The sequence below is a fragment of the Gavia stellata genome, chromosome 16, assembly GCF_030936135.1.
Source record: "Gavia stellata isolate bGavSte3 chromosome 16, bGavSte3.hap2, whole genome shotgun sequence".
In the NCBI taxonomy this organism is placed as follows: domain Eukaryota; kingdom Metazoa; phylum Chordata; class Aves; order Gaviiformes; family Gaviidae; genus Gavia; species Gavia stellata.
The window spans coordinates 2,251,399-2,272,138 of NC_082609.1; the positions used below are offsets into that span (position 1 = coordinate 2,251,399).

The window sequence follows — 20,740 nt, forward strand, 5'->3', positions numbered from 1 at the left end:
GTACAAACTGAAACACAGGACGAGAAGCAATGGGCACAAACTGAAACACAGGAAACGCTTTTTTACTGTGAGGGAGAGCAAGCACTGCACAGGTTGCCCAGGGAGGTTGTGGGGTCTCCAGCCTTGGAGATACTAAGAAGTCGCCCAGACTTGGCCCTGGGCAACAGCTCTGGGTGGCCCTGCTTGAGCGGGGGGTGGTCCAGATGACCTCCAGAGGTTCCTGCCAACCTCCGCCACTCTGTGACTCTGTGACTGGGAACTGTCACTGCCTTAACGTGACCCGTGGCTTTGCCTGGAGTCAGACATGTGGACAGCTGGTAAAGCCGTTTCAGGAATCTGAGCGAACGCCGTCATCTTCAGAAATAACTCCAGGGGCACTCAGAAACACGGTGCTGCTTAAAACTCTCATGGCACTTGACTCGCTTGGACCACACAGCTCCCTGGAGGGGTACGGCGGGGTGCCGCTCGGGAACGCGGCAGTTTGATGGTGCAGAGCTGAGGATGCCTGTGCCGGCAGCGGGCGAGGGCAGGCCGGGGAAGCATCTCTCCGGCAGAGATGCTCAGAGGGTTATGTGGGCGCACGGGAAGGTGGAGGCTCAGAGCAGGGAGGGATCGCTGCAGCAGTGCGCAGGGAGGAGAAACCAACGGCAGCGTTTACCTGGGCCAGGCAGCGACCCGCTGCTACTCGGGGTAAGGGGTGGAGAGCCGATGCCATGCAGTAAATGGGGACGATTTGGATACCTCCTGCTTGGAGAGAGGCTGGAGGTGGCATCTCGATGCCAGGCCCAGGCCACCCCGCAGCCAAAGCTGTCCCCAGTGATAAGAGCGGAGCAGGAGCTGGGGCGGGGGCCCATTGGGGCGGATCAGGGGCTCGCAGGCAGGGCCTGCCCTGCCCTGCCCTGCCCTGGGGCTGTGCAAGAACCACGGTAAAGAGAGGCAACGCATGCCTGCTCCCGTGAGGAAATAAGGAATTGGGAGCGAATTGTCTTAAGCATTAATGTCAATGCAATCTTAATAATGATTCAGTCAATGGTAATTGTTTACAGAGGAATGATTTGGCAGTGCTCATAAATAACTGTGGTTAGAATGCAAATTTAGCGTGTCAGAAGTAAGTGGTAGACATGTATGACATGCTCAGGTTATCTGGTTTGCAGATGAATCCTTAATGTATTATAAATTCCGTGTGTTCAACATGAAAACACCACAGGGTTTTCTCTTATATTGTGAATCTACATAAATTAGTAGTTACAGAAATACCTTGTGTTCTCGCCAGCTCTGCCACAGCACCACTCCTAACGCATATGACCATTCTGGCCCAGAGCAGTGCCGCTCTCCTGCCAGCCTTCGCTGGGTGCTCCCAGACTGCAAACCCCACTCACGATCCGACATCAGGGACGCTTCAACCCGGGCACAGAGGTTATGAAACCCAGATGGAATTAGTGGCTGGTAAATGGCTCAGGCAGTCATGGAGCAAATTCACTGTAGAGGAAGGACCAGTCCTAGTTCTCCCAAATGGCCCCTCTGAAAGCGGTCAGTGCGTTTCACTGCAGCCTTCTAAAACACGCTTTCAGCTATGAGATGAAGAGCAGCGTGTGGGAAACGAGGTCGAAGAGATTCCTGTAAAGTGAAATCAGATGCTGAGGAGCCGGCAGAGCAAAGGAGGAGGGGGGAGAAGGAGCGAATCTTTGAATAGCTGAGAAACCACCTTTGGTGAAAAAAATTTGTTCTTGTGCAAACAGATTCTCTGACATGGCCTAAACCAGTCAGGTAAGGCTGGGGAGGAAGCGGCACCGATGGGCTGCGGTGATGCTGCACGCTGCCCCGCGGCTGTGGAGCAGCCCCGCTCCTGCCCGTGTGCGGTCACATCACCCTCACCCTGTGTGACGCTGCCGCCCGGCATGGGTTAGGGTGGTTACTGCCCGCGGCAGCTCCATTCTTTCCCTTCTGCTTGGGCAAGGCCTCTCCAGGAGGATCCTCTGCCTTGGTGGGACCCTCCCAGGAGCCATCTCGAGAGCTGGGAATTAAGAAAACACGTGATAATTTAGAGTTTTGTAACTCCGTGTTGTTTCCGTAGCACTCGGATCACGTGGAAGCTTGCTTATCGACAGGGCAAAGCAAAATCCATTTTTTTAAGTGCGTTTGCTGAGCCTGCAGCGTGTCCTCTGAGGCGCTCCGTGCCCTGGTGCCGGAGCACGTGTGGCACCCGGCTACAGCGTGGTACAGCCGTGCTGTGCCCAAAGCCCTGACTTACACTCCTGCCTGCCTGCTGTCCGCCCCGGCGTGGCTGGAGCCGGTGATCGTGTCCGTCAGGGTCACGTCCCACTGGGCTGACAGCATCTGGGAAAAAAATGGGCAACTCTTGAAAAGGGTCTTGGCTCGGTTCAGCCCCGCTGCTCGCTCAGCAGCGCATTTACCCACGGAGCAGCGCTGAGGATGGCCCGGTGCAAGGCTCACGTGAAACCATGTTCATTTACAGGACTTAGAGCTTTCAGGGACAGTTGTGGCCGTCACTTCCCAGTCCCCGGCAGCGGTGTGTGAACTTTTCCCTTCCTAAGCAGGGCTGGGCAGCCAAGCATTCAGCATGATTATTTTTCAGGCAATCATGTTTGTGGTAGGAATTCCGTAAAAGAGATGGAGCCAGGGTGCTTGCCTATAGCACGCATGTGAGGATTGGGATAAACCCCCCAAAACGCATCTGCTCGAGCAGAGCCAGCTTTCCCAAGGCCATCCACCACTCACCAAGGACTTCAGGGATTTTAGCGGGTGCGATGTCACTCCGCTCAGGTAAGACGCACCACTTTGGCCCTGCCAGCTGGTAGGGCACCAGCACACGCTTCTGCCGCAGCTGGAGCAGATGTGGAGATGAGGAGTCCTGCCGAAGAGCAGCACCCCTGCCGTGGGGCAGCACCACCCCGCCCTGCTTCCCTGGCCCCTCAGCCTTTGGGTCAGGGCGCAGCGATGTGGGTCAGGGCGGGCAGGGCTGCATCGGAGCAAGGAACGACACGGGATCTTGCCGGAGGAGGGACGGGATGTCTGACGGCACGCAAGAGCCCAGGGAATGGGCTCAAACCCATCGCTGCGGCTTCAAACCGCCTCTCCCGGAGCAGCCTTTGCCAGAGATTTCTCAGAAGCGCTGCCCTCCGCGTGGATTTGGCTGTTCCCACCCGGGAGCCACTCCACAATCCCGGAGTCCTCGCGGTGCAGGTTCATCTCTGCTCCTGCCTGAAACCGCTGGATATTTCGGTTTCCATCACTAGATGGTGCAGGAGACGGGCGCAGCGCTGGGCTGGAGCTCGGCCTGCCCCACGCCCCTGCACCCCGGGCCCCCATCATCTGCCCCCATAGACCTCATGTGCCCCATGCACCCCCATGTGCCCCATGCACCCCAGCACCCCCATGCATCCCGAGGCGCCCCTACACAGCCCGTATAGCCCCATGCACCCCCATTTACCACTGTCTACCCTACGCATCCCATACATTCCTCTGCACATCATGCACCCGATGCACTCCTTTACATCCCATGACCCCCCAGATGTTGGGAAACGCCCTGGGACACGCTGCCTGGGGAGCTGGGAGTCTCCGTCCTGAGGACAGATTAGACACCTCCCGGGAAGGGCGCAGGTGGCTGGCGCTGCCTGGGGACAGGAGCAGGGACCGGGTGGCCTCCTGAGGTCCCATCCAGACGGCTTTTCCAAGGACGGTGCTCAGCGTCCCCTGGGTGAGCCCCAGCCAGGCCGTCCCACGGTGCCAGCAGCTCGCGTCTCCTCTAAGTCAATGAGCTTGGGGAAGGACAGACATCCACCACTTGCCTCCCAGCACCCCTTGGGTTAGGAAGTGAAGAACTAAGGTGTTTCTTCAAAAAAAAAAAAGTACTTGTTTTCATTAATAAAGCTAAAAGCCTGAAACCTGCTTGAGCAGCGTCTTTGCGCAGCAAGAGAGCGACCCTGTGCACATGAACTGCCCAAAGCAGCAGCGCTGGCCGAGCCCAGGCCCTCCCCACCAGCTCTCCCTGCACGAAGGAACTGCTTTAGGACTACGTAAAAATTCAAAATATTTAACTGTCCCGGTGCGCGACACTGCTCCCGCGCTGGGGGAGCTCTGTGGGTGCCTCCTGACAGCCTGTGCCTTCCCAGGGAGAAACAGAGAGGCAAAAGAACTCGCAGATAGGTTCCCCTACAGTCAGGAGCAGTTTTGTCTGGTTTATTATACATGTGGGGAAGATTTTTTTCCCCCAAAGTAATTAAAATAGCCTCTTTCACACATGAGAAAGGGAGGAGAGGGAACTTTTCCAAAGAGCCTCTTTCCCTCTACCTCCCCTCCTGTGGCACAAGGACTTCTATCCTAATACAAAAGGACCAGCTGAGACTGTTTTTAAGGTCCTGGGGCAGCCATCCAGCAACAAAAGCAAAGTTAAACAACTCCAAACAAAACCAGCAGAAGAAAAGGGGTGTGGTGATGGAAATAATGCCCGGCTAAGTAGGAAAATTTAATGATGATACATGGAAAAAGTTAAACAATTAGAACTTGAATCAGTTTGGCCCCGGTCCCACCTCATTTAGTTAATAAACGGTGCCCTTCATCGTGTTTGATCTTGCGCGTCTTTTTTTCCAAAGCAGCGAGGAGCCGGGAGGAGGCTCCCAGGGTTGGGCAGGTCGGACGGCGGCGGCTGCCGGGGCTGCCACGGGGACAGCGGGGGGTCTCGGAGGGGCCCCAGGCTGCCCAGGCACCCCGTGTCCCCCTCTTCAGTCCCACACCCGGGGATCGCCCTGCGGAGCTCAGCCGCGGGGCTGAAGCCTCACGGCAGCAGTGCCCGGGGCAGAGGGGCAGGGGGCCTTGGTGGCTGTAACATATAAACCCATCCGACACACGTATGCATTCGAGGGTGAATGGAAAAATCCCTCATTGGAGAGTCCTAAGCATGTTAATTATTGGAATATGTGCACTAATCAGACATGGAGTCCCACAGACCTATATGAAAATCTTTTATGCCACATGCAGATCCTCAGAGTCTTTGTCTTTTAAAATATTTTTAGGCACATACAAGCAACAATTTCCATATATGAACGCTTTCCAAATAAAACCTTTAAGTATCTGTTGGAGGCACTTAACCGACATTAGTTCTGACTTTCCCCCACACCAGTGCCTCCAATACCAATCAACTATTAAACCCAGACCTACCGAGGTTTAGCTACGTAAGCAAACGTCCCTCCATGAAACCCCAGCAAGCCTGCCCTCGCCCTCCTGGTCCCGTGCTCCTACCACCCCGTGGGTTTCTGTTGTTCCAGGGTCAGCAATGACGGGGTGGGACAGGGCTGTTGGGACCGGTTTTGCCCCCACCGTGCCGATGTTGCAGCTCTGGGCTCAGGGAACGAGCCTGAGCAGTGCCGCAGCCGGCGCCGTGCAAGGGGATTTTCAGGAGCGCTGTTTGCTTACGGCTGTACCGTGGTTTACATCATCCCTGGGGAGAAGGGTGTTTTCCAGCCTGGGTGCTGCCTGGATCACTCCGACAGTGCTGGGGCAGGTGACATCCCCAGCCCCGCAGAGCTGCGGCTCCTGGGCCGGTGAGAGCCTGGGCCATCAGGTGGGAGAAGGCACCCTTGGAGCAGCACCACGGCTGGTTAAACGCTGCGTATAACCCCAATTCATTGGCCTTATGCAGGTGCAGATGCTGTAAAGCTCTGGACCATCGCAGGAGCTGGGTGACACCGGTGGAGAGGAGCTGGGCACCCGCAGGCGTTCATGTAATGGGCAGAGACGCGATGGCCCTTCCCATCTCTGCGCCCGATGGGATGCAGGGTCCCAGGAAGGTTTCAGGAGGTTAAAAAAACCCCAAACACAGGCCAAACCTCAAACAAGGCTCTCAGTGCTGTGAGAGGTGCAGCTCTCCGAGACGTGCTTTGAAGTTTATCCAGTGTCCTCCTTACTTGGATGCCGAGGGACCCCCGCACGTATGGGTACTGCTGCAAGAGAGACCCAGCCGCGGACCGGGCAAAGGCCAAGCTAAGTAATGCGAGACATAAAACCAACAATACAATTTTATTCTGTATTTCATACAAACGGTGCCCTCCCCACGTTTTACAGAGTTAAATAGCGTTACCTGGTGACACGGGAGGCTCGCTCGGCTTTAGGCAGCTCCTACAAACCCCGCAACGTGAATGAGGTGGCCTGAAGCCAGGAATCAACGTGCCCCGGGATGGGGTTGTGTGGGGCGGCTCCAGCTTTAGGCTCCTCGGGGGGGATCAAATGAGTTGATTACTCCTAAGAAAGGGTATCACAAGACAACCATCTGGAAAAATTGATTTGTGGGAACCTGGTTTTAAATTAAAAGGCCCACACCCAGTGCTCCCAGTGCTGTACTGGTGCAGCAGCCAGGGTAGAGCACTGAGGATGCCCCACCAGCAGCCCGCTCACTTCGGTGTTCAAAATGAGGGCAATGAAACAATTTATGAGTTTCTAAGGCATTCCCTGTGCCCGGGCTGCCAGACATCTGGCATCCCCACAGGACACAGCCGCCGCGCAGATGGAGTCGAACAGGGGACAAGAGCCGTGGAAAATGGGAAAAGCCCCGCCAGGGCCATTCGTGTCGTGAGTTTTCCATTGCTCTGCCGAGCTGGACTCAGTCCTGGGTTTGGGCGACGCCTGAACTTTCACGCTACGGGCACTGGAGCTTGGCCCAGCAACGCGCGAAGTTAATGGAGGAATTCAGAACGAATGTTTCTGACAATGGCAAACTAACGAGCTCCAAGCAGAGGCCTGCAAACGAGGGCAGTAATACTTCCCACCTGATTATTGTTAGTCTCCTCATCATTTACAGCTGTCCCAAGTATTTCCCTTCAGATGGTCCAACCTACCGAGCAAGGCTATGCTAATACAAGAAAAACGAGGCTCAGCGCTGTGATAAAATTCTCCACGTGTCTCTTGTACTTAATTATTAAAAAGTCCTGATGGCAGAAGGAGGGGGAGGCAGATGTTCTGCTGCTAGCAGGAATGCGCACAGCCAGCATCCCTCCGGCTGCGAGGCGGTGCCCAGCCGGGATGCACGCTCGGGCAGCCCAGCCCTGCCGGGAGGCTGCCGGGCACAGGGCAGGAGCTGCTTAAATCCCTATCAAGCACCACACGAAAAGGTCTAAATGTGGCCCTGTAACACCCTAAAATCCTTACTCCCTCTGGGGTGCAGCACCTGTAGGCAGAAATTGCGTGCCCAGCCCCAACTGGGCTAATGCTCCCGACCCTCCTCCAGTCCCAGATTTCTCGGACCCCTGTTACGGAGAGCCAGAAGGGGAAGGAGTGCTTTGGCCATCGCTCCATCTCTTACTTTCCTTTTCCACGGAAGGGAAGCGAGCACAGACATTTCTTTTTCTCCCCCATGTCCTCCCTGTCTCAAGTGAGGAGGGGGAAGGAGGCTGTCGCAAAGCAGAATTAACCTCGTGGTACCGAACACATGGCTCCTACCACCACATACAGTGGCATCCAGCAGCTGGGTGACTAAACTCTCTCTCCCCCAAACACTAACAAGAAAAAAAACATTTCTCCAACAAAGCAACATCCCAAGATCCTCAAAAACTTTTCCCCGTCAAATAAAGTGGACAACGGACCTGGCTGAAAGCGCAGCCTTGGGATCTGGGTATAAATCCAGACCCGCTGCCTCTGGTCTCGGGGCTTACAGACACTCCAGTTACTTCCTAAGTGCCTGGAGGGATTTCATCACCACCTCCCCGCTGCGAGGCAGACACAGATGTCAGCAGTCTGGGGATCTAGAAATAAAGGACTACAAAAATATAGCAAAAGCTGGGGAAGAGTCAGAACGGCCAAAGCAAGGACAGCCATGGGGCAGCAGCGCGGGAGGTGGGAATAGCCGAGGGGCTCCGTGCTATTCCGCTGTCCTTTAAAGGTGCTGCTCGGGTGATCAGATGACAGAGAACAACTGAATTAGGAGTGACAGAAGGAAGAAAAAAGCCTCCTCGCACGCTCAGTGGGAGATCTCTCGGGGAACTCTGACGGGTCTGTGTCAGCCTCCAATTGCCATGCCCTGATCCAGGGAATTTCACAGCAAATACTGTTTTAAAAGACCGCCCTTCCTTGGCACATCTGCTGGGCTGGGGCTGAGCCGGGGACCCCGACCCACCAGACTCCTCAGGGGGTCGGTTTGTAATCACCAGGGCAGCTGGAGGGCAGGAGATTAAGGTCAGGATATAGGAGTCAGCTTCTTTTGTTAAAGTGCCTTATATTCTTTGAGCTTTTAAAACACCTTTCTTGCTTTTTCAAAAGAAGAGGGGGGGGCAAAAAAAAAGGAATACTGGTTTTATATGAAACAGAGTAGAGAATTAATCAATATTTACACAGATCTTGGATAAGGTTATGGCACAGACTAATAACCCAACACAGCAACCCAAAAAGCAGAGTGTCAAAAAGAAGGGAAAAACCTGTTCGTATGCTTTCAACACCCTCCCCTGGCGATCCCAAGTGTAAACGGTTTTATCTAGGAAAAGGCATTTTAACTTGGGCTTTGGTAATTGGGGTTGATTACAGCCACATTGCGCAGCCGGCGGGGAGGACGTGGGTGGGCGCGCGGCCGCCCGACCTCTCCAGAGCACAGCCCGGGTTTAGACAAGTTCAACTTTAGCGTTTGGATAAACAGCCACCACGTCATATCCCTCGGGGGGCTTAACCCTCTCCTTCGCGTGCGTCTCGCAGTACAGCTGCTCTTCGATGAAGAAATACCCTCTCTGCTTCAGGTTGAGGCCGCAGTCGTCGCACATGAAGCACTCGGGGTGGTAGAGCTTGTCCCGAGCTTTGACGATCGTGCCCCTGGGGAGAGATGGGGAGAGCTCAGGTGAGATGGAGAGACAATGAGCATAAACAGCTTTTCCTGCTGCCTCGAGTAAAACAGAGTAAGGGAAGGAAAACGGCATGCAGGAGCATGTAAGGGTGTTATCGTGGGTTCCCACCCCGACATCTCAGCCCACCCAAAGCCGCTAGCCTGCTCCAGGCGCGGCTCCACCATATTTCCGCGGCAAGGGATGCTCCATTCCCGTTTGTCTGCACCCCCTCTGCAGCACCGCTCCATGGCTTGATGCAAAGCCGAGCCTCACATATGTACACTCAGCCCAGATCCGAACGTCGGGAGCCAGCATCCTCCAAGGGCTGCTGGCAGGGCTGGCTGCGCACGTGCCGGCACCACGGCTTTCGGAGCAGAGACCCTCAGCTCACAGCACCAGCAAGAACATGGTTACAGGCGTTTGCAGAGCAGAGGACTCTCAGCCAGGAAATCCGGCTTGAGCAGAACGTAAATGACCACAGACCATAAATTACAACACGATGAAGCAGAAAAACACCTATATTCTCTGAAATCAGACCCAACATCCATCCGTCGGAGAGTAACTCTTCAACAAACAAACAAAAATAATCTGCAGACCTCTTCTACTTGACCCTTGAAGTGTTTCTCCCTCCGTAAGGCAGCGAAAGAGTGCCAGCGCCGCCGGCGCTATTCATAGTCCCCGGGCAGTTACTATGATAAGCAGGGCAGAAACCATCCCATGAATCATCCCCGTTTTGCTGCAAGATTCCCTTAAAAGGGGCAATCCAAACTGTATTCCTCAATTCTAGGTTTATGTAAGGTTAGGAAAAACCAGAAAGGGATTCAAGGTATCCTGCTATAAATACAAGGTATTCTGCTAGAAATTCTAACCGCGTGTCTGGTAGGACCCGCCCCAGCCGTGTCCCTGCAGTACCGTCCCCACCGAACCGAAGGCGCCGGTGAGACGCGACACTTACACGATCCCGTTCCCGCAGCGGGTGCACTCGGGGAGCATCTGCAGCCCGGACATGGCACCGCCGAGCTTTGACACTGGGGACTTGATGCTTCGGGGGTTGCTCAGTTTGTCGAGTTTTTCACCTGCCAAGAATTTTAAACAGACACAGATTGAAAACCTGTCCTCTTGGGGCTTTTTTTTTTTTTTTCTCTTCCCTTCCTTTCTTTTTTTCTTAAGGAGTCAGATGAGTGTCTGCCTGTCACAACTGAGCTTGCAACTGCTCATCCTAACGAAGCACAGGTGGTGGCAGAAGCCATTGGCTGCATCAGCAGATGACCTACCCACATATTGTGATAGCACCAGCTCAGTATACGCACCTTGTCAAAAGGCAAAGCTGCCTTATTCTAGAGATGAGAGATGAATTTGTCTGCAATACTATTTCATGAGTTAAGAAACATAAATAGCAAAAATCTCAGAAAAGCTCCAGAAAGAAGAGATTCTATCCCACCAACACTTCAGGTGCCCTTGGTAGATCCACCATCAGGCAAGGAGACAAAGATGAAAGCCTTGTAGAGATTAGGCAAATTAAAACAAACAATAATGGAACTACATGCATTTTTCTTCCTAGAACACTCATGTAATCTCAAATAATCTAAATTATACTAAAAGAAAACATTGTGATAGAAGATAAGGTCTTCTGGGGTACCAAGCCTCCTTTCATAAAGGTCCAACAACAGGAAAGGAAGCAATGAAAATTTTGTGCATACGAACAACATCATGGCAAAGTTTTCAGTGTTGCAGCCCCCCTCCCTACAGATCATCTATCATCTGCCCTCGCACTTCAGACAATACAAACTCACTTGTTGCCAACCACTGGGACACTTAAAAGCTTCCAGTATTCACTGCATGGCTTTTCATGGCTCACAACTGACTGGTCTTTTGGGTATTTATTGATCTGTGGTTCCTCTGCGATGGCCTAAGGTTACAGAAAGGAAAAGCTCATGAAGAAGGACAATGTACTTTATTCCATCAGCTGACACAGTTTGGAAAAGAAGCAGAGCAGCTCTTGGATGAACAAGCCATTCTTCAGCGCTCGGGCTTCCTATGCTCCCTGAGCTTCCAGGGTATTTCAGCCCATGGTCAATCTTAAACATGTGCTTCAAGCCTGTGATGCCCAGCAGGTCTCAACAGGGGCCCAGGTGCTTTCTGACCCCACTGTCTGTACGCACTGCGCCGGTTTCGGAAACTTCCACTTGGATCTTGCTCTGAGGTGCCCCCCGCGGCTCCAGGAATGGCTCTGTATTTCCTGAAGTGAATTGTTAGGGAAGCGGTGCATCATTGCTGGTGGTCACTCACTGATCCCGTGCAGGTTCACGCACTATGTTTGGAAGGGCATTGCTGGGCAGAGCTTCCTTCCACGGAGAGACTCCCGCTCCACCATCCGCTGTGTCTCGGGAGCACCCGCTGTCCTGGGCTTGGCTGGGGAGGTGGGAACACGCCTGGCCCTATCCCCCCAGGATCACCCTCGGGATGCGCAGGCGTCCTTGCACACCCCATCTCAGCCGTGGCTCTGATCCAGAGACCAACGCTGCCAACAGTCCCAGCCAAGTGAGTAAAACCAAAAGAACTAACTTCTCACCAACCCCCCCTTTCCCAAGGTATAATATAGTGTTTGGAGATGCCGGGAGCCTCGGTACGTGCGAGACTGCCTGTCGAGGAGTGGAGCGGGGCTGCTCCACCCCAGGGGTTCTCCGAGCGCTCGGCTGGCTCCAGCCAGGCTCGCCTGTCGTCCTTCCGCTGCCTTGCTGGGAATAAACCGAAACAACTGCTCAAGCTGTTGGCTTCCCCCAGCGTGAGATACAGCATGCTTGGACTAGACACACTCATCTGCCAACATTTAACAGTTAAGCTGTCACTGTCTCTCAGACAGCGCGCTTGGATAAGCTGCTTAAGGGGGGGGGACGGGGGGAAGAGATTTTACAGCAAAACGAGCCCTGCAGAGAGGGCTGCTTCCCATCTTCCCAAACAACAGATCATTTCCTTCCATTTACCAGCCCACAGTCTCATCGTAATTTATGGTCCTCAGCAAGGCAGCGAGTTGGTTTAACTCCACAGTCTTAACCATCGCCATCCACATTTGCAGCTTCAGCGCTCATCCTTCCCACGCCAAGGATACCTACGGAGGCAACCGCTGCGATTCCTCCAGCTTCCACCAGATCCTCGGCACGAAGCTCCTTACAGGCGCAGGATAAGACTGGCGATGCTGAAGAAAATACAGCTTCCAGTAGAAACACCTTCCATATAAAACAGGTCATTGCCTGAGACAGCCAGCTCCTCAGGAGAGATCTGGACTTTAAAAGGACAACGCACAGCAGGCTCGGGCCAAAATGTGTAATTTTAGGCTTAAGCGAAAAGGAGCAGGGGTAGAAGCTGTAAAACAACCTAGCAGGAACACTCCCAGGGATTTCAACCCTGCTGAAACATCACAGAGCTTTATGCCAGGAAAGATCCTCTTCATTTGATTTCTCACCCCTTACGAAATAAACACTGATAGTGTCCTAAGGACCGAGGCAGGAGCGAGACCGTGCCTGCAGGCAGTCGCACATCCCCTCTGCCCGCTGCCCAGCGCAGCCGAGAGGGAGGGAAAGGGTTTGTGGCAGAGTCGCAGGAGGTGACCTCTCCAGTCTGCCGCCACGCTGGCCGGCACCCAACGGCAGCGTCTCAGCAATAGGCTCCAAACATGCGGTGCTGCATCAGCGATGGGCTGGCACCGAGACGCTGCCGGGGCGAGCAGAGGTCCAGGAGCGGCTGGGACAGTCCCAGGGCCCGGGGACTGCCCTGGCACCTCTTTGTCCTCCCCTTCCCCCAGCTCACACCCTTTTCTTTCTCCCGTCCTCCCGAAGGGCAGCGCTGGGTTTCTCCCACCCCAGGGCCGTGGGATGCCAGGGATACCAGCCAAGCTTCAGTTTTGTTCCCTTTCCCTGGCACAGAGAAGGGAGGAAGGCAGCAGTGTTTGTTATTAATCGGGATTAACACAGTCGCTTCCAATTTGCTTCTTCCTAACGAGGAGACCTGGGGGTGCAGCAGACGCCTGGCTGGGAAGCTGCTTGTGCTTGCTCTCGGTGAGGGACCTGAAGGCACATCTGGAACTTGTAATTAACAGCAGTTTTCCTGCCAGCCTCGAAGGGGCTGTAACATTTACACCCAGTACTTGCAAGACCGATCCCATCTCATGCTTTGTGGACATGCCCAAGTACCGCTGAGAAAACTAAAATTGGTAGAAACTCTTGATGCTCAGAAGTTACCTGCAATCGTGTGTCTTGTGAGGCAAGAAGCAATATCCTTCTAGTCAAAGAGTATCATTCTCCATCATTTTACATACACAGAAACTGAAGTGCAACAGCCTGACTCGCTACGTCTTGCAGCTTCATAATGAGATTCGCAGTAGCTGCTATTTTCCTTTAAAAACTAAGTTCCTGGATTCACATGATTGGAGTATTGAGGCTCTTGGAAGGAAAAGCCTTGCCCTAGTGATTGTAAAGCAAAGCCTGCAAGTTTGAACACAAAAGCCCCAATAGAGTTAAGGTTGAAAGGCAAATAAAAAGAAGCTGAGATGTATAGTTTGGGGATCTTGTTATTTAATGCTCGGATTTGGCTCCTGCCTGCATTAATGACACAGGCGGGAAGCTGTGACAGACCTGAGAAATGAGTCAAGAGCTCCTGATCTCTGTTCCGGCATTGCTGAGGACCATCCCACGTCCTTATGCAAATGCCATTTACTCAAACAGGTCTACGGTTCTCCGTCGGTGATCTTACCGAACCGCTTTAAGCCGTTGCATTTCACAAACGATCTCAGGCAAACAGCTGCCATGCAGAAGCTGTTTGCAAATCCAACTTTCACACAATGCCCAAGGAAGCCACAAAATTTGGTAAGCTCCCCAGATGCCGGCCTGAGCACCTAAAACCCTGATTTGAGACCTGCCATCCGGGTGTTCCCCCTCACAGGGTGCTTGGAGCTTCCCGCGTTGAGCTGAGCCTCCGCGGCACCCAGGCAACGCGCGGTAAAATGACAGAGCAGAAGAGTTTGCAAACCCACCCCGTCAGCTCTCGCAGACGGGTCCTTTAGAGGCATTTCAAGCTCCTGGACCTCAGCAAGGGAAGGAGAAGGAGGCTGAGCCTGCAGCAGCACCCTGGTGGGTGCGTGGCCATGGAAAGGGGTGCAGAGGGACCGAATGATGGTTCAAGCCCCGCAGCAGTGCAGTGCCATGGCCCTGGTCGTGGGGAGGTGCAGGGGACACGCTGGGACATGCTGGAACCTCCTTACCGTTCTCACCAGCCTCCAACATGCCCTGCAAGTACCGGAAGGATCCGGACTGCTTAGGCTCTAAAACGGGCTTTTCATAATCCTGAAGCATCTTGTAGACATCCGACTCCACATCAATCCCATTTCTGTTCCGTGGGAGAGACTTCAAGGGGTCAAGGCTGTTTTAAAGAAAAGCAAGAAAGGCTCAAGTCAAATATAAACAGCAATTGTCAGCTCATCAGGGAGGTACTGAAACCTCCACATTCCCACATATTCAATTAAGCACCTCTCTGTTCCCATGGGTTTCTCTGCCTGGAGGTACACCTGTCCCGGGAACAGCCACTGAACCTGGGAAGTTAAACTCCTTCCCTGTTCGGCTCCGATTGAGCAACACAGCCAGGGCTGGCCCAGCTACCAGATGCCTTCAGGAAAGAGGGCAGCTGCTTACAAGCACTGCAAATTGCTCTGCCACACATGGAACATATTGAAAAAAAATGGGTAAAACAATGCATTTCATTAATTATGTAGGGCCAGGGCGTCCACCCACCCCTTGTCCCACTGTTAGGGCATCCGGCATGGCACGGGGAGAGCGGGTGCTGCTGCCAGGCACAGGCATGACGGCAAATCTCCTTTCCATCCACAAACGCCTCTTTTGAAGTTAACATTTCTGTAGGCGACTGCATTAGAAGATTCATTTGCCAGACACAGCCCACAGCTTAAATGAGAAAACCACCCCATGGGGCCGCACAGCACTGAGGACGGGACACGAGAGCAGCCCCATAATTCCCCCCCAACTATGTGCCGACCTTCAGCATCCAGACCCAAAGCTGCTCCTTGTCTGTATGTGGCATGACTGGGGTATGACAGACAACAAATAATAATTTAAACCATTATTCCAGTTCATTCAATACATCAAGACATGAAAAGTGTAGCTTGGAATCAAAAATATTTTGGGTACGTGTTTAAGCGTCCTGCTGAATAGAGATGAATTCAAGTGCCGTTGTGCTTTGCTGAGGCCTCACAGCACAGCGTCGTGGGAAGCGGCTCCTCCGTCTTTTTAAGGAGAAGGTTATCAAGGTCATTACAGAACCAATAAAACCAGCAAGTGCCCTGAACCCCATCAGATAGCTGAAGTGTGTTAAACTATCATCTGACTCATTTTCTCCAACAGCATTATAGTCATGCCCGCTTAAAAAAAAAAAAAAGAAAGAAAGAAAATTCACTTTTGAACAAAGAAAAAAAACCAAACAATTCACTTTCCAAGAAAAACCAAAGCTCCGTTTTCTGCGAGCGACCCGCCAGCTTCTCCTGCAGCTCTGACGGCTGCGGCTTCTCGAGACGAGGGGCAGAAGTGCCGCTGCCGCAGATCAGGGCTGCCGAGGCAAGGACCCATCCCCGCTGCTCCCGGCCAGCCCAAACCCTCCACGTGAGCCCCCAGAGCCTACCTGCCCTGCCCCAGCCCCCTCCTACATCAATTCACATCCTTTTCAGTGAAAAAGGGCAGATTTTGACCAGTCCAGCCTGCTCAAAGAGGATGCACTTCTGACCCAGTTCCACTCAAACACCCAAGCTGATCTCCCGGCCTTTGGCTCGCACACAGATAACATCAGATTTTGTTCTCTGTATTTTTTTTGTGCGGTTCTCTTCTTTCCAAGTTCATTAACTTTCCTGGAGCAGCACAGGGAATAAGCTGGCTTGCAGCGTCACTGAAATATGAATTTGTGCAGGCACAGAGTTCCTGAGCTGAAAAGAAACTCTCTTTGCTCTTTGTATTTGATACAGACGTTACTTTCTTGCAGAATATTTTGCCAGTCTGGAGGAGCATAAATCAGCAGCAGCGTAAGCCATGTGAAAGCATCGCAGTCCACAACCTGGCCTGTCTCAAAGTCCGAATTATCCACCCCAACCGTTCTTGGCTACACAAAAGCTTTTTCTTTCCTACGAGCATTATTTATTTCGCAGCCTCCCGGCCAGCTGCACTGAGCACATCTTTCGTTTCTAAACGTCCCAGTTTACTGGGGTTAATTTTCTCTGCGGATCCCTCCAGTTCCCAGGCCAAGCGTTCGCTCCGGGGTCTGCGGAAGGGTGATCCCCACTCCTAGGAGAGCCAACACCTTCCATCCTGCCTTGGATATATACTTTGAAAAACCAGGATGCTAACGTCTGTGATGCTCCCTGGCATTAATCCCAGCCTGGGGACTGGACCTGATGCCACTAATCTTGGGGACGAGTGGCTGGAAAGCTGCCCAGCGGAAAAGGACCTGGGGGTGCTGGTCGACAGCAGCTGAATGTGAGCCGGCAGTGTGCCCAGGTGGCCACGAAGGCCAACGGCATCCTGGCCTGTATCAGAAATGGTGTGGCCAGCGGGAGCAGGGAGGGGATCGTGCCCCTGTACTCGGCGCTGGTGAGGCCGCACCTCGAATGCTGTGTTCAGGTTTGGGCCCCTCACTCCAAGAAGGACATTGAGGTGCTGGAGCGTGTCCAGAGAAGGGCGACGGAGCTGGTGAGGGGTCTGGAACACAAGTCTGATGAGGAGCGGCTGAGGGAGCTGGGGTTGTTCCGTCTGGAGAAGAGGAGGTGAGGGGAGACCTCATCGCTCTCTACAACTGCCTGAAAGGGGGTTGTGGGGAGGTGGGTGTTGGTCTCTTCTCCCAAGTGACAAGCGACAGGACAAGAGGAAATGGCCTCAAGTTGCGCCAGGGGAGGTTCAGGCTGGATATGAGGAAAAATGTCTTTGCTGAGAGAGCGGTGAAGCAGTGGCAGAGGCTGCCCAGGGAGGTGGTGGAGTCCCCATCCCTGGAGGGGTTCAAGGACCGTGTGGACATGGCACTGCGGGACATGGTTTAGTGGGCATGGTGGGGTTGGGGTGGTGGTTGGACTTGGTGATCTTACAGGTCTTTTCCAACCCTAGTGATTCTGTGATTCAGTAATCTACCTAGCCCCATCAGCAATAGAAGGATTTTATGTGGATTTGGAAAACCAGCACCTTCATCCATCTCCGAGATAAACAGCTGAACATTGCTTCAGCATCACAAGCTTAAATTCAGTGTTGCAGTTGCTACATACATACAGGTGGCCATTTCGTTCAGAACTTGGCATGTCCAAACCCCCTCTTTTTGGTTTGGTTTACTTTTTTTCCTCCCACCTACACTCGACTAAGGGAGCAGGAGCCGAACCCAGCGTCTCTGGAGCTCCGGGAGCACCACAGCCTCCAGGCACAGCCCTGAAACCCAGTTTGCAGGAACTGCAGAAGGACCCAGAGCGTGAGCCATGCTCTCCTCCTACCTCGGGGCAGGAGCGATGTGGAGCCCGCTCAGCTGGCCCGGCAGAGCTGACTCGGAGCCGCTGTTGGCGTAAAGCCGGGTTGGGTTGTGGTGCTGCACGTTCAGCATCTGCTTGTGTTCCATGGGGCTGCCCCCAGCTCCGTGGGGCACCGGTCTCCGGCTCTGGGCAGGCCCGTTGTCCTGGAAGAGAAGAAAAAGCAGAAAAAAACAGATGTGAGATTTATAGTTCTTAGTATGATATACACGGAGAGACTGCGTTGGGACGTGCAGTTTGCAGTAATAATATTTTATATGCGCTGTGGAAAATGGAGATATGCAGCAGGAAAAGGAAAACTCAGACCCGACCTGCAGTTAAATCTTGCTGAATCTATGCAGCTTTCCTTGGTCTCCTACCAAATGAACTTGCCTGTTTCTCCATAGTGAGACACTGCCAAGTATTCTGCATTTATTCTCCTGTAAAAGCATATTTGTTATTTCCGCAAAAGAAAGGCTGCGAGTCTGGCTTCTCGTTTCACGTTACATCACTCCGAGAGCACTTATCGCTCTCCTGACTTCGGGGCAATCACTGCTGATTTACATTAGCAAAACACGATAAAACCCAAGCTCTGCAGCTACCCGTACAGGTTGGGCAAGACCTGAAGGCAAGGGGCCAATCTGGTATTTTCACTTACATGCAACTACCCTCGTCCAGAAAGTTCTGTGTTCATTTCGGGAGGTTTTCTCCCAAAATAAGATCAGTCATTAACAGTGTGAGAAACGCATTGGTCAAGGGTTTAGCTCGGTATTTGTATTTTCATTGGCTTTCTAATTCCCAAGGCAAACTACGGAAATCTTTTTGTCGTATGACCTCAAGTCAGGAACTCAGATGCCATTAAAACGCAAGTTTTCCATATTATTTTACCTACGTAAACCATTACCTATGTGTTTTTCCAAAGCTTTGTTAGTCAGCCCCGCGCACACCCATAAATCCAACAGTACCTACTGCTAATCTTGCCACAAGCCACCTGAACCAGGCTTTACCAGCTAACGCTTAGCCTGGGGAGCGGCCAGCAGCCCCTTCCCTGGCGAGGGGCTAATTCCAGCTATCGGGAAAAGCAGCAGAAAGCCGGACGCAGCCTAAGGACATGTGCCGGCTGCTGCTATTTCCAGCCATGCGAGACAGAATCATGCCCGTACCGAAGGAAGAAAGAGAAGCTTGCATAAGAGGCTGCAATCTGTTTAATCTGGTTTAATCTGTTTAATCTGGTTTAATCTGTTTCAGGGCAGGTCCCCAGCGATGCTGCCTTGCACCAGCTTTTCAGTAGACTGAAGCTGATGCAAAACCAAGCAGAAAAAGAAAACACCGTCCTGTGAACAAATAACAAAGTGCATATTGCGGGGCTCTAATACAAAGCTTACTTTTGACTAAAATGATCCAATAAATACTAATTGGAAACAAATGTCTGTCACTGGTGCATAGCAGAAAACACTGGTGCTCCCAAGCCTTGTAAAAATGAACAGCTAAGAGAAATAAAAAACAGATCCTGCTAGAAAAAGATCTTGGAAGTCCAACCCTTCAGTTCTTCCTAAGGCAAAAGTCCCATTGATAAAAAACGGGCTTAATTAAGAACTGCAAGATGGTGCCTTTGAGGTTTTTTTCTGCCACCAGCTGAAAAACTGCAGACTCCGGCAAGCTCCCGGCACTTCCACCGCCTCGAAAGCCCCGCCGGCCGCCCCGAGCCCACTCGGCACTGCTCCTTTTGCTCCATGCATGCACGCACACGTGGGGAAAACTGCTTCCAGCATAATAACTTCAAATTATCTATTAAAAAAGGAATTTCGCTGCCAGGAATAATATAATTTTAACTGTTCCCCAATTTATATTTTTAAAAAAAATTACAACCAGGCTATGGGTTTCCAATTCCCAGATTTACATTATGATTTCAAGGGAAATAAAGAAAACACTTTCAACCATGACACAGAGAGGAAAAGAAGGATCATAAACATTTCGGGGGAAAAAAGCAATGGCCCACGCTGCCTGGCAGGCCAGACTTATGCTTTTAAAAAGCCATTATCGTTAATTATCTGTGTATCGGGGCCCAGATGTGCACTCGGTCTGAGGGAAGCAGCAGCCAGAGCCTCCGCGGGCGGAGGAGAGGGCAGAGTCCTCTGCTCTTCTCTCCTCACGGGCTCCTCCATGCCAGGGACACCCAGAGCCTTCGCCGGGGAGCACGGGGCTGGCGGCTGTTTCTGGAATGGAAACCTCCTCCATCCAAGTGCCCAGAGACCGTAATCTCCACGGCCTTGCTTTAATCCGAGGTAGTTTGTAAAGTGTTGGCCATTCGTTCCTGTTAAACTCAACAATTTCTACATCAAGAGCAAACGTTGCTATAAAGCTAAAACTTACTGCTTGGGCATTCTCCAAAGGGCGTGAAAGCCCGGTGATGGGAACGGGGCCTTTCAGAGCTCTCCCTGCGCTGCCGAGCTGCTCGGCGTCCCCGGTCGCCACCGGCTCCCTGTCCCCGCGGGAGGAAGATGCTTGTGGCGGTGGCAGCTCACCGTGATGTCTGCCCAGCTGTGTTACAAAGCCACAGCTGACCCAGCACCATCCATAGGGATCAACAGGCTCCTCCTGATGGACACCGGAGCGCTCCTGCTACCCTAACGCCCACCAGACCAAGACCATGGAGGCGAAGCAATGGATGTCCCTCAGTCTTTTCCACCAAGTTCTTCGCAGGCTTTGGTGGCTTCGTGTCGGGGCAGCTAACGGCTTTGCGGGAAACACACAGAAAGTATTGACCCCTCTGGGAGCACACCGGTCTTTGCCTCCCTTGTCGCTCCCAGTTTCTGTGCTACACAACTTTCCTGTTGCACAAGAGCAGCTGTTCCCGGGACTGAGCTCCGTCTCCTTTTTCTCCTCTCAAAGGCTGTTTCAGTGTTTTCCCGTGAGACCTCTGCAAGGCTTTGCATTGTGCAAAACACTCATGCATTCGGTCTCAGAAACCTAGAACCAGATGGATTTCTTTCCAGTTCTCAAATTCAAGATCAGAAAAAATTTCCCCCCTTCGGGACCTAATTTGTTTTTCTCTGCTGGCTTTTTTTCCCTGCTTTTTATGGCCTCTTTTAAATTAAGAGGGTTTGCAAACCCTTCCTGAGAGCTGGCCTGCAAAGTTTCACCGAGGAGAACTCTTTTAGCCTACGAAACAGAAACGTGCAATCTGTTTTCTCACGCTTGCCTTCTAGGACCATCAATTACGAAGCATAACCAACCTCCTGACACGCAGCATTTGGAGCTCCTGGAGCCCAGGCCTCCCCGCTGCTGGCAAACACGACTCACACAGCCGTCCCACACCAGATAAACAGGAGGCAGAGCTAAAAAGGAGCTGTTTGGACGGATGAAGTCCCAATGCCCGGGAGCAGGT

The 20,740-nt window shown here is 52.7% G+C and overlaps 1 protein-coding gene across 1 annotated transcript in view; it reads right to left on the bottom strand.

Annotated features, from left to right (window-relative positions):
• Window positions 1-8,141: 8,141 nt before the first annotated feature.
• PDLIM4 (PDZ and LIM domain 4) overlaps window positions 8,142-20,740 on the bottom strand; it is a 55,138-nt gene continuing 42,539 nt past the window's right edge. The window contains exons 4-7 of the mRNA XM_059825256.1: window positions 17,341-17,519; window positions 14,077-14,234; window positions 9,775-9,895; window positions 8,142-8,808 (exon numbers count right to left, since the gene is read on the bottom strand). Of these exons, the coding sequence (XP_059681239.1) occupies window positions 8,604-8,808; window positions 9,775-9,895; window positions 14,077-14,234; window positions 17,341-17,519 (663 nt within the window). The 3' untranslated portion in view covers window positions 8,142-8,603. The remainder of the gene's footprint in view (window positions 8,809-9,774; window positions 9,896-14,076; window positions 14,235-17,340; window positions 17,520-20,740) is intronic.